This window comes from Ruditapes philippinarum, unplaced genomic scaffold (genome assembly GCF_026571515.1).
Source record: "Ruditapes philippinarum isolate M1 unplaced genomic scaffold, ASM2657151v2 ctg2483_1_1_1_1, whole genome shotgun sequence".
Classification (NCBI taxonomy): domain Eukaryota; kingdom Metazoa; phylum Mollusca; class Bivalvia; order Venerida; family Veneridae; genus Ruditapes; species Ruditapes philippinarum.
The window spans coordinates 385809-406093 of NW_026865080.1; the positions used below are offsets into that span (position 1 = coordinate 385809).

Consider the following 20285-nt stretch of genomic DNA (forward strand, 5'->3'; position numbering starts at 1 on the left):
TAAAATGTAGTCGTCCGTTATTGCACGATTGTCCTACGCAGAATACGCATGTGCGAAATGCAACACCCTTTTCTATGGAAAATTTATATTGTAAAAAGGTTATACCGATGTTTCCTTCATTCTATTTATATCAATTTTTATTTTCAGTAAAAGTGAACATTTATCATGTTTATATAAATATACACACGTTTAAAGCATTGTTTTTTATATGTTTTTCAAATGTTTCTCAGTAGTTGATTTTCAAAAGTTTCGAATTGTGTGTTGTTAAACAAAATGTCTATATTTTTAGAATTTAATAATATAAAATTTCTCTAAAGGTCATTGTTACTTGTACACTTTCTGAACGTAGTACATGTATAAATATGTCTGAGATATTATCAAATAAGCAGTAATTGTTATGAATGGCCTTAAAGAAATAACGGTGAAGGTCTTCCCAGACATACACTTGTTTCACTGCATGTAATGAATTTGAAAAAAGAAGATTATTTACATCCAGACTCTCGATGGGAAACGATGTTTATTTTATTCATTTCATTTTGGATTTTTGTTTCGGAGGTGCAAGGGTACACATTTTCATTTTTCTTATATTTGAGCTTAATTTCTTAAATAGGTCGATTGAATCTAAATACTTTTTGAAGTTATTCTTAAAGTTGTATATTGCATTTAAAAACAAGCAAATATAATATTCTGTTCTCGAATTGTTTGGTTTTCTTGTATATTTAATTGATGCGTGTAAGAAAAGTAACTTTTGAAATGTCATTTTTAAATGGCCTGTCTAAAAGTTCATTTATTTTTATCATAATAATAACAAAAATTAAAAGACAGAATTAAATTTAAAAAATACAATAGTTCGAGTAGTCACAAACCAATATACATGTAAAGTATAACATCTGTTCATAAATCACTTGATTTATGAGCCTTTATAGCTAAAAACATTTTCAGACACTTATGACTTACCTAAATGATACAATTACAGCATAGCAAATAAAGAGCAATGCAATGAACGCAGTGGCCTATATCACGTTACACATTTCAATTAACTTATGAAATTGTATTGAAACGTCAAAACAATAAATATTTATTTATTTATTTACTGATTTATTTATTTATTTATGTAACTCGCAAAATTTAAACTTTGATAATAAGGAGAGTGTATCATGGTATATATTGATTTAACGTTTTGCAATAAATATAACAAGAAAAGCATTGATGCAAAGCATCAAAGGGCGTCCAAGCAAGAAATGCAGAAAGTGAAGATGAACTAGTAGACATATGATGACAAGAAATTCTTATAAACTTTTCAATGGTTAATTGTTTTTTACCAGAATGAACAGACGATAGACATTGTTCATTATGAACTTTGATTGGCATGCTAGAGATTAGAATATTACTTGTTATTTCTTTATGATCGTGATTATTAATAACAACGGATATACATGTATACAATCATTTATAATCCATATGTGTAACTCATGATCAACATGACACTTGTGGAATTGTCCCTTATTATGTTATCGCTATTAGCGAAGACCCCCTCTTAAGGTATCTGTTCACACTTAGTAAAAGTATGATACTGGTTATATTACCATGTTGATCATGTTGAGCATAATTGTTTATTATACAATAATTGTAATATCTATTTTAATATAAAAATACAGATTTTATGAATATTGTTTCCCTCTCTTTTTGTGTTTTATGTGTAATTTTAATACTGAGTTTTTTATGTTTACTACTCTTTTTTATTAAAATTGTTAAATAAATTTTAAGAATTCAATTGTCATATTGACCGACAATTATTTATAAGTCAAAACTTAACTTGAAAAAGTCAGTAAATTATGGTTAATGTTTCAAGATATAATATTGTTTATTCTTAAACCATGTACAGGCACATTGGTATTTTTCTTTATCGTTTTTTAAATTATCAATCGATTGAATAATTCATAAAATCTAATTTGTAACTTTGAATAATTCCTCGGCATCTTTACTAAACACGAGTAACAAATTAAAGAAAATGTTTCAAAGTTGATAGTGTCATATTAATACCATAAAAATGTACCTTTTTCTCAATTATTGTACATTATTTATTGTTTTTATTACATATAGATAAAATAAACATGCTATTATTGTTGTTGTTGGTTTTTTTTTTCGAATTGTATGTTTATGTATAATCAATATATTTTTAGATCATCAACTCATTATTGTATTTTACCATACCATAATAACCCACTGTGTAAATAAAAAAAAACCGAAGAGACGGAAAAGGTTATTTCATTTGAAAATGTTTGCATTGCGAAATTCTCCAGTTCGCTATTCATTGTACATATCGCAACTTTATAATAATCAAGCACCCTCATACCGATCGGAATGATCGGCTTTTATTATGACCGAATAAAAGGCTCGAGAAGTTGCTGTCGCCCTTTCACAAAATCTCAATTATCAATGTTTCTTCCAGGTTAGTGACAAAATTATAAAATCAATTCATATAAGATAGTAGTTGGTACCGAGATGAAGATCATGATCCGTTTTTCTTTAAAACGTTTTGAAAAGGAAAACGCAAACCACATATTTTTGCACGATTAAAATCATAACAAAATAAATTGATGGAGCAAAATTAGGGTGTGACCAACCATGTTTTGAAGGATATATATAAGACTCACTGTGGTTGGCATTAGTAGTTGTAACAATCACTGCAATGTTTTTATATTGAATAATGATTTAAACATTCTACTAAAACTATGGCATTACCAATTTCGGGACAAATTTTTGATTTCTTGCTTTGTGTTGCATAACATTTTTATTTACATTTTCTTCAAATGGAAGGACAATGTTTTCTTATTTCCGTTTACAAATAATGGACTGTACCACTGTCTGATTTCATGATAGTTTACCGAGACTTAATATCGTGATCGTGATCGTGGAACCAAGCTAAAGTCAAATCATGCATAAACACGTTTTCTTCATCTAAAGGGGAACTGTAGTGTATCGGACAAGATGCATCAGTATAAGAGCTGTTGCATTACATATGAATTTTTCAAACTATCTATTTGTTTATCTTTAGAAACAAGAAAACAAGTTCATTTTGAAGAAATTTAACCATAATTACCTTTTAAACTTTTGTTTTTATTTTCTTTTGATATGATTTGGGACATAGTTCTGGCTTCCAAAACTTTAATAGCCGCAATTTATGTAGTAAGCGTGGTCACATGTGCATTTTGGTTGGATTTGGTTATTAATGTGTATGATGCCTTATCAACTATGTTTTTGAGTTAGATTTTAAGGCTTTACTTGACCCTTAAGTTTGCTTATTTAAAGTTTATATATCATTTAATCTTGATATAATTAATCTATGTCCAATGCATTGTGATAAAACATTACGAGCGTGTCAGCACTGCTTATATGTAAATAAGACACGTAGTGTCAGACTCTTTGTAAATTATTAGTATGCACTCCCTTTAAGGCATTGACTTAAGAGAAGCGTACCCGTCGAGTCACAGTTTAAAACGATAACTACTGTGGATTTAATGACATTATTGTGTCGTAACGCTTACGCTTAAATTTTAATTTTCACAACTGCGCAGATCTAAATAGACATTCGTTAAGGTAGTATTTTATTCGGCTCTTCGCAAGATATGCATTGCCCAGCTTTCCATTTTTTCGCAGCCATTTCACGTGTGCGTAAAACCTCGCTTCTATCTTAAACTAGATGATAGAGTGCAATATTCTTACTGAAATAAGTTTTGCAAACGTTCCACCAGACTAGAGCATGTGAATCATGTCATGTGTGGGCCGTCTGTGTAGAGAACGACTCGTGTTAATGGCGAACTGTCAAAAATTGAAATGATAGCTCTAGTACAGCGATATACTGTTGGAAGACAATTTTTTTAAAATGTATTGGAACGCACACATTCAAAAATGAAGAACGCAATAACATTTTGTGTCGGGAGCAGCAACTGTCATATAGGGTTTGTTTAAATCTATCAAAACTGTAAATACAAGTATGGCAATATCCCATTATGCAAGTTATAGTCCATATGAAATATTGCTATTAGACCAGAGCTATTTCTTTTACTCAACCATTTTTTAAGTGCATATTCTTTTTTTATTGGATAAGTTTAAATTAGCTTTAACTCATAAATATCTTGTTAAAGTACATTATTAAAGGACATATTCTTTCACTGGATTCCTATATTTTTTTTAAACCTCATTATTTTTTCTAAGTTCACAATTATCTTTTATGAACATATTTTTCTTTTATTTTATCGGACAAAAATACATGTAGTTTTAGGCCAACAAATTTATTTGACATAAAATAATGCAACGTTTGTTACGCCATAAAAAGATCAACTGTATTCTTCGAATGTGAAAATAATTAAATATCAATTGTAGTCCTTCTTTTATTCTAAGAACAAATAGCAGCCATATATTTCTGACAAGACGGGAACATATAATTGTTAAACACCAATTTAGGGGTCCTCTCAGCCGAACAATGCGCAACTTCTTTGCGATGCATGATCTAGATGATCGAAACAAACAAGACAAGTTGTTAAAAGTGTGGTTGTCTCTAGCTCGAAGTTTTGGTTCTTAAAATCACATAATCATGTGCATACTAATATCACTTCTCGAAACCTTTTTTTTTTCTTTGTACTTTTTCAGCGGTTATTACTTCGTAATAGCTCCAAACGTGATTAGATTTGAACAAGATGAGACAGTTGTTGTCAGTGTGTTTGGAGAAACAGATGCAGCTGTCAAAGTAATGTCATATTTTTCTTTCTTGATTTTCAGATATTCAGCAGAGAAATATTTTTACAATAAGTGGAGTATTATTTGAAATAGTGAACTATTAAACAAAAGTAATATAAACATAAAATGCTCTAAAATAATCAACAGGTAAGTGATACTGTTAACCTTACAGTGCTATGCTATATAGTGTAGGATGCTCAGCAGCTTTGAGATATGAACTGCAGATACTAAACAGCGTTCTATGTTTAGCATTGCCATACAAACCGAGTTATAGTTTGATCTATGTCGGTTAAATTTTGTTATCTTTATTTACATTACAGCTTTGGATAGAGCACGAGGGGAAACAATTTTCTATGAAAAAAGTCGTAGTTAAAGACCAAGGCGAGTTATTTCTTATCGTTTATTAATTTAATTCTGAAGATTTAAACGAGCTTGAATCATCATTGTATTAATTTAGATGATTGCACCCGGTACTTTGTATTAATTTTGTCAGTAATAGATACTGGGAAATCTTCTCTTTTTTTGCTTTCTTCTAATGAGATGTTAGGATAAACTGCGTTGATAACGTTAATTTGAAACCTGTATTGCTACGTCTGGAAGTACAGTGAAGTTGTATGTCTTTAAATTTTCCTTTTTTTTTCTAATCACTACTGGGTTCGTATAAAATTGAGCTGTCACGGTTTCAAGATTCCGAAATAAAGGTTTATTGTTCCTTTCGAGTTCTCTTTTGTACCAGATTGTGTTGTATGGTATCTGATTATGGGTTCAAAGGAGGGATCATTTTCTATGTGACATTTACTGTTTCTGCGAGACTTGATCATACCATAGTTGTTTATACGAATTCGAATGTTTGGCTAAGTAACTGAAAAGAGTAAGCATGAATTTGAGAATCGAAATAATTGTTGTCATTTTCTCATCCAAATTATAGAAACTCCAACTTACTCGACTGTGAAAGTCCAAGAAGCCGATATCTTTGACAGTATGTTTGACAAAAAGCCGAGAAAAGTCAAATTATGTTCGGAATGGAAAGGAACGAAACAATCAAGGGAAATAATTCTCAGCTATCATTTAGGTTACCTGATCGTACAGACGGACAAACCGATATATACACCTCGACAAAAAGGTATACATATTTTACCTTTATTATTCTAAAAGAGATGTTCAATTTGTATTCCTTATGACTATTGGTTATCATTGTTCATAATCATTACATCTTTACAATGTTAAGTGTTTTTGTAGCATTTACGAATGTAAATCTAATGCCAGATATTTATTTAAATGTTCAAAGCATTCTTTAAACTTATTTTCATCTTGTTTCTATTTTGCAATATGCCATGAAAAAAAAACTTTATTAAAAAATCTATCAAAATACAGAGGGCCGATCATTTGAAAGTTAATAGCTGATATAATGAAAATTAAAAAAATAATTAGCCATAAATTGTGCATACACTTTGAAAAGAAAATTAGATTTAATGGGATGAGATGTTTTTTTTTCTTTATTTATTTCTTTTAATAAAAAGAAAAGATGAACGATATTAACGTCCGTTTTTATTCGAATAACAAAATTTGTGTTATAAAAAAAAGGTTGTATTATTTGAAAATTATTTTCAGTTACAGATTTTAAATATCAAAGACATTGTTGAATTTCTGTAATAAAAAATCATCGGTTACGACAAACAATTTGAAAGCACAGCAAATTAAAAAACACGATATACATTTAAATGTATAAGCAAAATATATTTACAGATGACTTTAGGTGACATATAGGTCAACAAAGTTAGGTAGGGAAATTCCTACGTCGTCAGTGAAACGTGCGGCGATTGCGTAATGGGAAATATATTTTTTAAAGCACGTTTCTTTTCATAAAGGACATCTCAAATCTCCTTTTTTATCGTGATTATTGTAACATTCATATCAAAATCTTTTGACATAAGAAAAACATGCATATTCTTGGCCTGATTCATTTTTAATTGCTTTTTACAGTTAGAATAAGAACTTTAGCCCTTGACGAGTCATTGAAAGCTGTCGATGGTTGGTTAGTGGGCATGGATATCATCGTAAGTATATCCATGCGATTGAATTTTACTTTATTTAAAAATGATAATGTGTAAAACATACACTCATTGTATTAAACAATGCATTGATAAATGCGTGCTTGTTTTGAGAACGGTTGTTTTTATGAAAACGCTGAGGTTGTCCAAGTCATAAAGGAGCTTTAATTAATAGTATACATATTTTTCAATTATCGCCACACATACGATATATATAGATATATATATACATGATTTTATCTTTTCTTGCTTCATAGTAAGACTTAATCTAAAGGGCGATTTGTATCAGACAATAATGCAATGCTATACCGCCTATATGCAGGTTTGGTTCATGAAGTACACTTGTTGTGCCTTCTTATACTAGTAAGTACTGGACTGACCACCATAGGTGATCCAGTTGTAGCGCCATGTACATTTTTAAGCTTAGAGTTATTGACTAATCTTGTGTGGGAATTCAGACCTCATCTGTTGTTATTCAGTACTAATAAGAACACGAAGCCTGCAATTGTTGAACTAAATTGAATACTATCATAGATATTAAAGGAATCAGTCTATATGATTAAGGTATGATTACTTAATCAACAAATGTCGTCATAAATGTAAAAGGCTTTTCTTCGTCAATTAGCACTAGGATGACCTGAAAATATGGAAAGATAAAGTATTTGCTATATGTGGTAAAAACTGTTCTAGGAGTTTGACTTTCAGCTTGAAGTTCGAACCATTTTAGGCTATAACGGGAATGTTTATTTTATTGAAATTCAATGATTTCAAAACCAATGGAGGGAAACAAAAACACAGTTAATTTTAGGGTTTTTTTATAAATTAGAAACTAAGATGTATATCAATAATGATGACACAACATTTGAAACTCTTGCGTCCTCATAATTATGCGGGATTTTAATTGTATATATGAGAGCTTATCTTAGCTTTAGTAACAGTTATAGCGTTGTAATTATTGTGACATACCGTAATACCAAAACATCGCAATTTACTGACACAAACATTTATTGATTACAAGGGTCAAGTTTTAGGGATTTAGCTCAGGTAATCTTACTGTCCATTCCATTCGGACAATTGAAGATTGTTTAATATATTTGTTGGTGATGCGGTCCCTGTCTGTACGGGCATTATAATCCATTAGTAAGAATGAAATTATCGCCTACAGCACCTGCATTTGCTCGTACATAGACATCCAATATGTTATTGATGTAACTGTAAGTCGTCGGTGTACCTACTTTTCAATGACTTTAGATCCGTATTTCTCTTAGCTCTAAGTCCGCCCATATCTTGACTGAACCTTCGCCAAGACGATCAGCAAACTGGTGTTAAGCGCTCGTTATGCTAGTAGAATGGTGCAATTCACCATATAACGTTGATGCGTTATAAAATCGGTGGCCCCGAGCGATTGACATGGCTTCAGTGGGTAGAGTTCTTGACCTCCGGCATACAAATCACATACATTCCAGCTGTAAGGAGTCGATTGGACATTCTTTAGACAACGCTCTGAGGCACGCTAAGGATATTCTCAACTAGCAGCTGTAAATACCCAGCTTCAAGCTTTTCATTTCAGCCTCATTTAGATAACTTTGTATCCGTCAGTTTGACTGTATTTCTTACTAGATATAAGGTTTTTAATAGATATCAGGTTTTACACTAAAATAAACAGCGCATGTAACTTTTGTTACCGTTTCAGAGTCCTTCAAACATAACAATGGGAAGAAAGTTGATAAAGCATAGTCCTACGGGATTCTTTCAAAATGACTTCATCTTACCGCCTTACCCTGAGATGGGAGTTTGGACTGCAAGATCCTTTTATAATGGACGGGTAAAAGTTCAATTTTAAATAGGCAATGATTTTATCTTTCCTGCATGATGATCGTATTATCTAAAATGTATGCATATATTCAATAACTTGTCAGTAGGAAAGCTAGTTTATAAACGTTTAAAGTTAAAAGTCTATACTAGTTGATGTAAGCTTTATATACTTTAATAACTTTTTATTTATTATAGTAACCTTTTTAAACGACAATCAAAATTATCTGTGAGTGTTATTCGGCCGAGTGAGTATGGTTTAATGATTTGGGCGCAGTGGCTATCTTTTAGGCCCGTTGAATACCATACGTAACTCTGATAAAGATATTGCCCTACGGGTGTGTTTGTGTCATTTAAACTCGAAGGGTGCCGTTTTTGGTGCGCTGGGTGTCATATTTGCCATGTTGATGTCATTACATTACATTTGTAAGAACTGTACAAAAATGGTATTAAGATGATTAGATTTAGAATGAGCATCCCCGGACCCTCCCCTAATTTGTTTCGGTCCAAGAACAGATCTACGCCACTGATACAACACAATACCACGATTGATAGAGATCAATATCATTTATGTCTCACTTTCAAACAGCATTTTCTACGTTATACTACAATGTATATAGCATACAAATTATTATACACAATATTTGCTAGATATATACATCTTTTTCAGTTTGAAACCGAGTCGCGTGCCCTCTTTGAAGTTCGTGAATATGGTAAACAGATGTTTTTTATTATTGTTTATCAATTACTTTCCATTGCATGTTATAGACATTTTTATTGTTAAAACACGTACTTTATGTCGGAATTGTGATACTTGAGGGTTTATAGCAATGCCTGCTGTTTAATGTTTTTGGCTTCAAATCGCATGCACCTCTCCGCCGTTTTTCAATCAAAGCATGATCAACGCAGATATTTGATATAATAACGTATTTTACACTCGCTTGACCTGATTGCAGTTCCCATAACGTTCGAAGTGACAGTTGGCGTAGACGTTGATTTCCTTCTTCCAGACACAAGAGATATTACTGTCACTGTGGAAGCGAAGTAAGGAAACGAAATAATTTTAATCTATATTCTCTTCTTCTTGTTAATCTTTAATAATAAGCTTTTTCATACTTTGTGATATGTTATATATATAATTTCACCTGTGCAAATAAGCACAAATATTAAAATTATAAGGACATAATGAATACATAAAAATGTAATTTACGCATCTCCCTATGGCTGTTTTGGAGTCCGAATGCCGCCACCTGGCTAACAAAAGAACTCAATTGTTCAACTAAAAACCCCTGCTGGAGTCTGAGATAATTCTTACATCATTGGAACCTTATATCTGACTCCAGCAGAAAAGGTTGTAAGTAACACTACAACTTGAATCCCAACCTAAATGATATATTCGAAACATTCATTTACTTTTTAAAGATATGTATACGGCAAGCCTGTTGAAGGAAATGCAAGACTTATGTTGACATTGAAAGGCGATGATAAAATATGTGACTACATCTTAGATACTGCGAGAAAACAGGTAAGCTGATGTGTGTTCTATTGAGTCGTTTTTTCAACATTTCATTACATATAGATAAAATTTTCAAATAGTTAAGAAATGAACATCGTTGAACTCGATCGCCATCATTAAGTTGCTCTTTGTATGCGTAAAAAACAATATGGTCTTCTTTTAGCCTTAAGAAAGGCTAGGCATTTGAACACGGATCCAAGACCCAAAATTAAACAATACATAAAAATATTTCTTTTATTTACAAGAAATAGAATAAAACCAAAAACATCCTATTGCATTTTTTATTTTAATTTCATGTCGCTTAATTTATTCTAATGTCTGAGGTTCATCTTTTCATTTTTCTTTTCAAGGTTCCAAATGAATTTAATTGTTTTAGATTTTTATACACAAGGAATCATTTCACACTCTTTATATAAAAGTACTTTCACATATAAAATACGTATCCTGAAAAGTAATTTGATCTTTAGTGTTTTGAAAACAATATCAACTATTGCTAACACACTGTTGATTTAGTACTTTTTATTAATTCGTGTTTCGAAGCTTTACGAGTTTTTCCGTTACCCTAAATGTGTGCCTATGTTTTTACACCAGTTGTAAGCTCATCCAGTATCTTTGTTACAGTTATGAATTCCTAGTTATTCTCTTTTTAATTTACAGCTTGAAAACAACGGGCACAAAGGAAGTGTGACAGAATTCAATATCAATGTTGCTCAAATACTGAACTCTTCGTTACTAAGCAATAAATCTTTCCCCAGCGGAAAACGCTTAGAAGTGATTACAATTGTTTATGAAAGTGCAACAGGGAACGAGGAGGCACGAAGTCACGAAGACACCATCTTCACAATGAATCCGTATATTTACGAGTTTACTAAATCAAAACAGTTCTTCCGACCAGAGTTGGAATATTACTTAAAGGTTTTCCTTAATTAAAGCTTCAAAGATACACTTATATGTTAAAGTTGTACTTTTTTCTGCAATTATGAAGTTCTGATTTTAAGGAACTGTCAAACTATTTTACATATTTAGACGCCATTCACTTATTAATAAACGATTTAAGAAAAATTAAATCAGAAACAAAAAATATTTATAGCTTTATACTTGTACTAGTACAATGCCTACCATTTCATCTAATAATTTACAGTCTGATACAAAGTCGTTTTAAATTTGTGCTATTTAAAGTTTTCTATATAGTGTTAATATCTAAGACGGCAGGGCTTATCAGTCAACATAACAAAACTTATCGACACAATAGATTGATAACTTTTTTACAACTCTTATATGTGGTGTTTTCTTATGTTACATATACTGTATTAACATCTGTTTTGTTGCTATAGGTTCAAGTTCTATATGTAAATGGAAAAGCTGCTTCTAACAAAGACTTTTTGATAAGAATGAACGAAGATGGGACTTTTAAAGAAGAACGAAATGTTACAACAAACGACAAAGGGCTAGCAATAGGTATCTTTCAGACGTCTAGCGAAATACAGAAAATTTCATTCACGGTAAGTTTCAGTTGAGGTATAAAATGTATTTTCTTTCCATTCAAACAGTGTAAAGAAAATGAGATTATCTGCATTTTCGATAATTTTTATAAAGCATTATCAAAGGAGTAGGTTTTTGTCCAATTTTGTCGTTCCCGCCGTATAATATTGCACTAGTTCTTCTTAGATTCTTTGAAGAGAAAAAAAAAGAGGAAAACGTAATCACTTAAGTCTTTAAAAGAGCTAGTATTAATATTCAATGGTGACTTTAAATAAATGCATATTGTTAAAACAATTTCGGAATACATTATCGTATATCATACTAACGGGATAAAATGATGTTTCAGTTTACAGTTTTGCAGTTATACATATTAAATTATTTTAAACAGGTGTCATCTCTGGACATGCTGTATGAAAGTGATATATATGAGGTAACTGCATACTCTGGAAAGAATCAAATACAAATTGAGCGTGTGGACACGGTAATATTTTTTTAACATTAAAACTTAAGTGTGTCTGAAGCATCAAAACTTGTGTCTGAAACAGTGATACTTGTGCCTGATACATCAATACTTGTTATTGATACATCAATACTTGTGTCTGATACATGTACATTAATACTTGTGCCTGATACATTTCAGCTTAAATTGGTCAATACCAACAATAATAACATTTACACTTATTCCTGAAATATTTTGTAAATTCTTACCAACGACTATAAAGGAAAATTGTGTTTACAATACTGCCTGTAAAAGTAAAGCTTTGCCGCAAAAGCTTTAAATCTAAATACAGGTTTTGAAGAGTTCTGAATGTACAAATTACACTTTACTTTTATTACCAAGGAGAAGAATATGATACGAGCCTTTACAAACACACAAGGGAATACTTCAACTGGAATGCTTATTGTGGTATGTTGAATTTTAAAAAACTTCTTTGAAGTACATATATTGTATTAGAATGTACGTCGTTTTGGTGTAACAGGTTACTTAATTTCATATGAAATTTGCTATACTTTTAATGCGAGATAAACGTCGCACCAACACTTTATAGGTCATATGATGACTTCCTTTTTTTACTGGTGGAGGCCCCATGTGCTTTTTTTGTTAATTATTTCAAGCACAAACGGACAGGTGCCTGGGAAGAACTACCGAAAGCAAGATTGTTAAGTTGTTACATATCACTGGTTATTCTGATAACGCTTAATTTACAATGATAATAAATGAATATAATGCTGCTTCTGTTAGTGCAATGAGCAATGATAAAGGTATTGTTCATTTGAAAATGACGAACTTTATGATGTGCCTTGATAACTACGCAGATGCTGCTGCTGATGGTGATACAATTAAATGATAAAAACTATATGTCTTGATGATGTTGTTGTTTATGCTGATGATGATGACGATGGTGGTAATGACGACGACGATAATGATCATTTTGGTGTTGTTGTTGATGATGATTAATATTACGGATATCATTGTTTTTATCATCCTCCTCATCATCATCATTATAACTATTTATGAATATTTCTATTTAATTTTTATTATTTGTATTATTGTTATCAGTTATTACTTTTTTGATGATTGTTTTAATGTTTGTTGATATTGTTGTTGATAATGATGATGATGATTATGAGGATGATAACGATGATGATGATAATGATGAAGATGATGATGTTTATTAACTGATGTTGATATTACAGGGTGTTGCACGTGGTAAAGTAGTTTATACAAAATATAAAGAAGAATCAAATGTGGCTAATGAAGAGATTACGGAGGATCTACAAGAACTAGTTTCACCTGATACAAGACTTCTTGTCTTCTTTGTTGATTATACTACACACGAACTTGCGGCTGACTCTACTAAGTTTGAGGTTGAAAAGACATGCCGCGGTAAACGTGTAAGTAAATTGAAATCAAGGCACAATACATAGAATTTTCAAATATATTGGACATTCAAAAATGAATTTAAGTTATTAGTTATGAAAAGGAATAACAAATTTGTAAATATATTAGGTAAATTTATAAAAATATTGGTATATAATAATGTAATACATGTGTTACAACTTTGAAAACATGATTTTGGATAAGTTTTCATTCTTGTATGCTGACAATTATTAGAATTTGTTTATCGGTTTATAAAAATGGTATATTCTGATATTTGTATAATTGTATTACTTTGCAGTTATGAAGTTTTCCTTTGGGAAAACTATTAGCTAAAATAGTGACACTTTTGCAACTACACAAAATGTATCATGTTTAAATGCATTATCTTATTATGAGAATATGCTGCTATATATATTCTGCTAAAATATATGAAAGGTTATTATTGTCAATAAAATGCAAAATAGGAGATAATTGACAAAAATCTGACATTTTTTCATTCAGTCCCCGACATGCTGACATATAATTTTATATGCTGACAAATGTATTGTTTATTTTGTACGTAGGTACGTATTGCAAAATGTGTAATTTGTTTTATTTTCTTTCAAAATAAGTATGGCAAAATGCATAGTTTGTTTTAGTTTCATCCTTGATATTTATTGCAAAAAATCTACCTTCTGTGTAATATTGATAATCTGATTTGTCTGTATGATGTAAGATCATTTACACATATATTCACTTTTGTAGCTTAATTTAGTGACGGACAGGAAGGTAGTCAAGCCGGGAACTAGAGTCACGTTAATTGTTACCGGAACCCCTTTCATGCACATCGGTCTAAATATAATAGACAGGGCACTCCTTTTACAGGACGATAAGAATGTTTTACGGAAGAACAAGGTTAGTAATAAAACATGTGATATGAAGTTAAAGTGTACCGCAGTTTTCTAATTTTCGGACGATGAATGTTCTTAAGTTTCAAAGCTAACTGAATCAACACTATCAAGGCGACGATCACGATTTTCGGGTTTAAGAAGACCTGAGAAGCACCATAATCATTTCATTAGCTAATTGAATACCATAATAACGTGAAAGTCTAAAAAAGTATTTAAGTACCTACTTTTGGTTCTGGTTACATATGTACATTTTAATGAGACGCCATTAATCTGAGTTATTAACAATAACATTATTTGTCCAAAAGAAACGATACTGTCAGATATTAAACAATTCATTTAAAAAGACTTAAAAGCAACCATATGCATTCCATTTTCGAATAAGATAAATAAAATTATGAAGTTTTACTTTCCTTTGCAGGTTTGCTTTGTAAGTGCCTATAATCAAAAGATTTTTATTGCATGAAATGAAAAATCGCTTTTTGAAAATGTCGGATAACTTATGATATTGATATATTTTGTCAGATGTTTGAGACTCTCCAGTCACATGACCTTGGTTGTGGAGAAGGTGGAGGGAGATCAGGAGCTGATGTGTTCAAGGTCAGAACATATGTTTCCCTCGTAAATCATACTATAAATGCAAATCTGATATGTACCATCCCCAATCAAAGTGGTAGAGCATGTGATATAGATATTATATGTTTGAAGTGAACACATTGAAAATCTTTCTACGAGGTTCATTTTAAGTATTTTTTCAAGAGCGAAGAGCACAAATAAAATATCAATTAAATTACTTTTCAGACTATCAGGACATGCTCGTTGTTTTCTCGTCTTTTTCATTTTAGAAGTCAAATTTAATAGTATTTTTACATTACCTAAAACTAGTCATATTGCCAAATGAATTTTAACATGGTCTAGGAGGGACAGTACCTTTGATAGTCGATGTTCCGGTTGAAGTTGATAGCTACGTATTTTATGCTGTAGGTAAAATCGATATATGTTTTCAATATTGATCTTTCAAATCAGTCTGTAGATATTTATTTATATTTACTCAGCTTAAGGTAGGAAACAATTGTGAGCTTTCTGAATCGATTTTTGTTCTAATTATTTATAAAATTCAGCTGCAGAACATATATTTGACTACACCAGCGCCTTGTCCACTTTATCTATGTTATAACCTGGACGCCATAAAAAATTTTAACCTGTGCTTGCTTTTTCTTTCAATATATATTGGAGAATTTAATTGAAATGAAATTTCATGTCAGAAAACCGGACTGACAGTGTTAACTAACTCTTTATTGGATGAAAATGATATAATACGGACCACAGCCGGATGTAAGGGAAATACAAGAAAACGTCGTGATGCCTACGGTAAGTGTTTGCTTGATGAAATACTAACAAGTTGCTTAACCTACGAAGCAAATATTACATAATAAACAATATGTTTCACATATTTCTCCAAGCATGTTTAACAGTGCAAATATAAGCGTAATGTCTAAGGATGCTAGTATCGTAAGTCTGTATCCTTGGCGAATTAAATGATCTTCTGTTAAGATTGTCTTGGCGGAAAACCAATTTACATACAGTTCTGTTTCAGATTTTGTATTGGCAGACGTTTACAATTTACACTAAAGTGCCATATCAGAATCACTAATAATAATACTTGTTTGAGAGCTGTTTATTTTTTTTTTTTTTTTTTTTTGGGGGGGGGGTTCTTTTTTTATTGTTGTTGTTGTTTGTTTAGTTTTGTTTTCTTTGAGGGTATAGAAAAATGACCTTAAGTCACACCAACAACAACAAAATTATGAAAGGTACACGTAGATTTGATTTGTAAATGTTGTGTAAACATTCAATATAGGAACGAAAAATTAATCCCGCAGAATTTTGTTATCCATGGAAAATGCATCGCTATATCTTCTTTGTAAATGTAAATTTTGTTTTCTCAACGAAAATAATTCTTGTCAGATAGGGGATCCTCAAAAAAAAATTCAACAGGACAGGATTGTTTTCAATTAGTTACAAAAGAACTCCTCAAACAATTACTTGACCCCTTATAAACGTTAAAAGTAAATGGGGCATAATATGTGTAAAATTTGTTATGATAAAATTGTGATTATTTACTCATGAAATGTCAAGGGAATAATGTTTCTGGTTACAGGACAATTAGACGAAAACAGTGACTATTGGGAGGATATGGCAAAGTTGGCTAATGCTGGTATCCAAAGTTACACAAGATCAGATTACCGAGAATCCTGGATGTTTGATGTCTTCAGTCTAGATAAGTGAGTTACTTGCCCCTTATATTTAATCAATAAGGTACAATAACCCGAATTTGCGACATAACATTTACTTGCCTATTATTTATTTAACGTTACGTAGTAATGAATGCACGTAACTGATGATATCATTATCTATAAAGTCCGCTTACCGGATTTATTCCTTTATTGCTAACTGAATGATCAATAGGAAAATGAGCTAAAATATGCTTTACAAAAATCTTCTGCCCAGACTTTAGATAGTTTCCATGTAACATCACCTACTGGTCCTCTTTACAAGATATATTTACTATGTCTCTAGGGACGTTATTTACTTTTATAAGAACTATATCTAAAATAACATGACATACAGCTTCAATATTTGGAATGTTATATTCCATAGAAGACATCTACTACAAAAGTTGCCACATTTCCACTAAGGAAGCATCAGTTGATCATCAAAATTGCCAAATCCACTTCCCGGGTAGATTGGTCATTTCATTTGTACATGCTTATATCGGACCTTGTTTAAATCATCAGATCTGCTCTGATAGGCTATAGAATATGCTTGACATGAAGCATCGCTTTGTAGACTTCTACTGCTTAATTTCAGTTAAACATAAAGTTATACTACTCATGTGTAGTCAAACACAACTTCGTCTCGAGCACACTTTTGTTACATATACTTCTGATTGACACATTTCTAAACATTCTTAATCTTGTCTCTAAAGTCACGATACCCAAAGTTTACAGACTGGACCACAAACCAATGTATAGTCCTTTGTAACAGTTTTATAAATCATGCCCAGACTTAATGCCGCTCTGTGAGTCACTAAATTTACAGCGACTTAATTATTTCTTGTTGCCTCGAACTTTGATATTCACATGTAGACTTGTTATCTTATTCAAATTACGATAAAATACGTTCTTGGGACAGTCTTTTTGTACAGATAGTTATAACTGAAAAAAAAAACATTTAAATATTCTTGTTTGAAATTACATGTCTTAGAACTTATATGTGCGTACAAGCTCTTCTAAAGTTTTATGCATGTTGGCTCTTTGTTAAGAAATGGCCGCCACAAAATCACCTAATAACATTTGATCGAGGTGAGTTATTTAAGGCTGTCATGTCCCTCTTGTCATTGTTAATTTCTCTCACTACAGTATTTCATTTATCGGTATTGTTAGGTATTGTTAAGACCTTTAAGTTTAAACTTTTTTTAAACTACTTTAATCTTACATTAATTGTTAAGTTGCCAATTTTTTATGTGTGTGTTTTAAGAAATGGTCAGATGCAAATCGAGCTCAATGTCCCCGACACTATGACGGAATGGAGTATACAGGCAATTGGTAAGTTTGTATCGATATTTAAAAGTGATAGGCTTGATATATTGTAATGACTTGCTCCAAACGGACATTATATAGTCTAATTTAATCACGGTTTTGAAGTTTTAAATCATGGTTCTGTACGTTTCGTGTTCGTGTAAAATTAAATAATGTATAGGAGTATGTACAGTTTAACGAAAAGCGACCGCCACACATCAAAAATATGGAATTCTGGTTCAGTTACCTGTATAAAACAGAGAAAATAAAAATCCCTAAAGAAAGCCCAACACGGCAAAATTAAAAATGTTGCAGGCTCGGTTTGATTGAGCCTGTTCATGGACGGTACTGTCAAGTGCAAACTACCGAATTTTGAATTTTGAAACATCCGAATATGTGTTCAAAATGGCGGTTATCATGGAACCTTCAATGTGACACGCAAGTGCCATTCCATGAAAAGCGGCATATGGTCCCCAAGTAAAAAAATGCGTGTGCCCTAAACGAGAAAACAATGGGCGGAACTAAATAAAATGAAATTTTGAAAAGGGGGTCAGATCCTGCGTATCACAAATAAGACATCAAAAGACAAATTTAAAAAGCAGGCCACATATCCTAAGGGTGATTAAACAGTATTCAATTGAGGAATACTGGAACCACCCAATAAGAAAATAGCCAAATATAAAAAACTAAATTACCACAAGCACAACAATAATGTCGTGCTGAACGACCTTTGAGGACCGGAAATATAACATCTCTGATTGAATGTGCTATACATCATCTTAATTGCCTACTGTGTGCCAGATCAATTTACGTTATAAGTTACATAATATTTCATGGAAATCAGTTCAGTTCTATATGTCAATTTTCTGTCAAATATTGTGTTATAAGAATTATGATATACGTAAACATACTATCTTAATGACCAGTCAGTATTTAGTCGTTATTCTCTAGTAATTCATTGTTTATTATCGTAGGAGTTGATAATTTTATTTGTAACAAGTCTCAGTTTAGCAAAGCAAGCAATTGTCAACTTTTTACATTTCCCATCACTCTCAAGGGACCTCTCCTTTCTTCTCCATTATATTCACAAATGCAGGTGTCAAATGTTTTGTACAGCTGTAAAAAAATTAAGAAAAAAATGATCCCTCGGAAGTATTAATCATAACAACAAAACATATGAAAATTGCAGTTTCGGTTCGATTGAGCCTGTACATTGGGGATAATTAAATAGGTGAAACACCCCGCACGCTCATAGCAACGGTTTGAGTGGTACTCAATTCTGTTTAACACGTTAAGTGCTGGAATCAGTGATTCCGAAAGAACAAAAATATATAACAACAATGAAGTAAAGTACAAGACAACTTTTTACATCTGTCACACGGCACTTGTTGTTGAGAAGTAAAACAAATATGCACGCACGCCCCAAGCACCGACATTTTACTTCATCCCAGTGTTGTTATATTCGTCTGGTCCTTCGAGGTCATTGATTCTAATATATTTAGTGTTTATGATTGAATACCTATTAAGGCGGTGAGAGGGTCTTGAGAGATGTTACCCATTTCATTACCTCTCACGAAACAAAGTGTATAATTGTCAACTATATGCTTTGTTGTCATAACTGTCGATGAATCATCTCTTTCCAGACTTTGCATAATATTGCAGGTATTACGGAAAACGACGGAATGTGTATTGCTGACGAAATCGATTTAATGGCTTTCAGAGATTTTTTCATTCAACTTGATCTTCCGTTTAAAGCGACTCGTTTTGAACATTTCAATGTAAAAGCAACGATATTTAATTACGGTGTGCCAAATGATGACAATAAAACGGTTAGTATGACATTGTAACGACATTTAAGCAATTTACAGTTGCCTTCATATTAAAATGTGTACGAGTTTTAGTTAATTGTGAATTGTTTTGAGATCATGGTACAGTGAGCTGTCTGAGTAACCGAAATTTAGAAAGTTATCATTCGTCAATGTTTATGTTTTGTTAAAACAATGATATCTTATCTGAATCTAAAAGAGAGTAGAGGCCTTTCACATGCAAAATAGGGATGGTTCATATTTCTACTTGTGTTCGTCAAGATAACACTTCAGAACTCAAGAATTTGATTAGTAAAGAAAAAGGTTAAGTATGTACACCGACCAACGAAAAGTCAGTGATTGTAGAAACTGGAAATATTTTAGAAAAGAAATTGAAACCTCAAAATATTGTCTCCCTTGCCTATAATATTTTAGTGAATTATTCCACGTTTTGGCAAAGCATCATTTGTGATGCAACTTGTGTTTTCTTTTGTTTTATTTCGATATAATACTTACAGGAGTATTGACTGAA

At 31.6% G+C, this 20285-nt stretch overlaps 1 protein-coding gene across 1 annotated transcript in view; it reads left to right on the plus strand.

The window, feature by feature from the left end:
* The first annotated feature begins 440 nt into the window (after positions 1-440).
* LOC132727752 (venom factor-like) overlaps positions 441-20285 on the plus strand; it is a 39348-nt gene continuing 19503 nt past the window's right edge. Inside the window, exons 1-20 of the mRNA XM_060713329.1 lie at positions 441-563; positions 4654-4750; positions 5061-5121; positions 5669-5863; positions 6724-6797; positions 8485-8616; positions 9274-9316; positions 9560-9647; positions 10026-10128; positions 10777-11034; positions 11454-11621; positions 11990-12082; positions 12443-12508; positions 13300-13497; positions 14228-14377; positions 14896-14970; positions 15636-15741; positions 16529-16652; positions 17908-17975; positions 19611-19777. Coding sequence (XP_060569312.1) covers positions 463-563; positions 4654-4750; positions 5061-5121; positions 5669-5863; positions 6724-6797; positions 8485-8616; positions 9274-9316; positions 9560-9647; positions 10026-10128; positions 10777-11034; positions 11454-11621; positions 11990-12082; positions 12443-12508; positions 13300-13497; positions 14228-14377; positions 14896-14970; positions 15636-15741; positions 16529-16652; positions 17908-17975; positions 19611-19777 — 2367 coding nt within the window. The 5' untranslated portion in view covers positions 441-462. The remainder of the gene's footprint in view (positions 564-4653; positions 4751-5060; positions 5122-5668; positions 5864-6723; positions 6798-8484; positions 8617-9273; positions 9317-9559; positions 9648-10025; positions 10129-10776; positions 11035-11453; positions 11622-11989; positions 12083-12442; positions 12509-13299; positions 13498-14227; positions 14378-14895; positions 14971-15635; positions 15742-16528; positions 16653-17907; positions 17976-19610; positions 19778-20285) is intronic.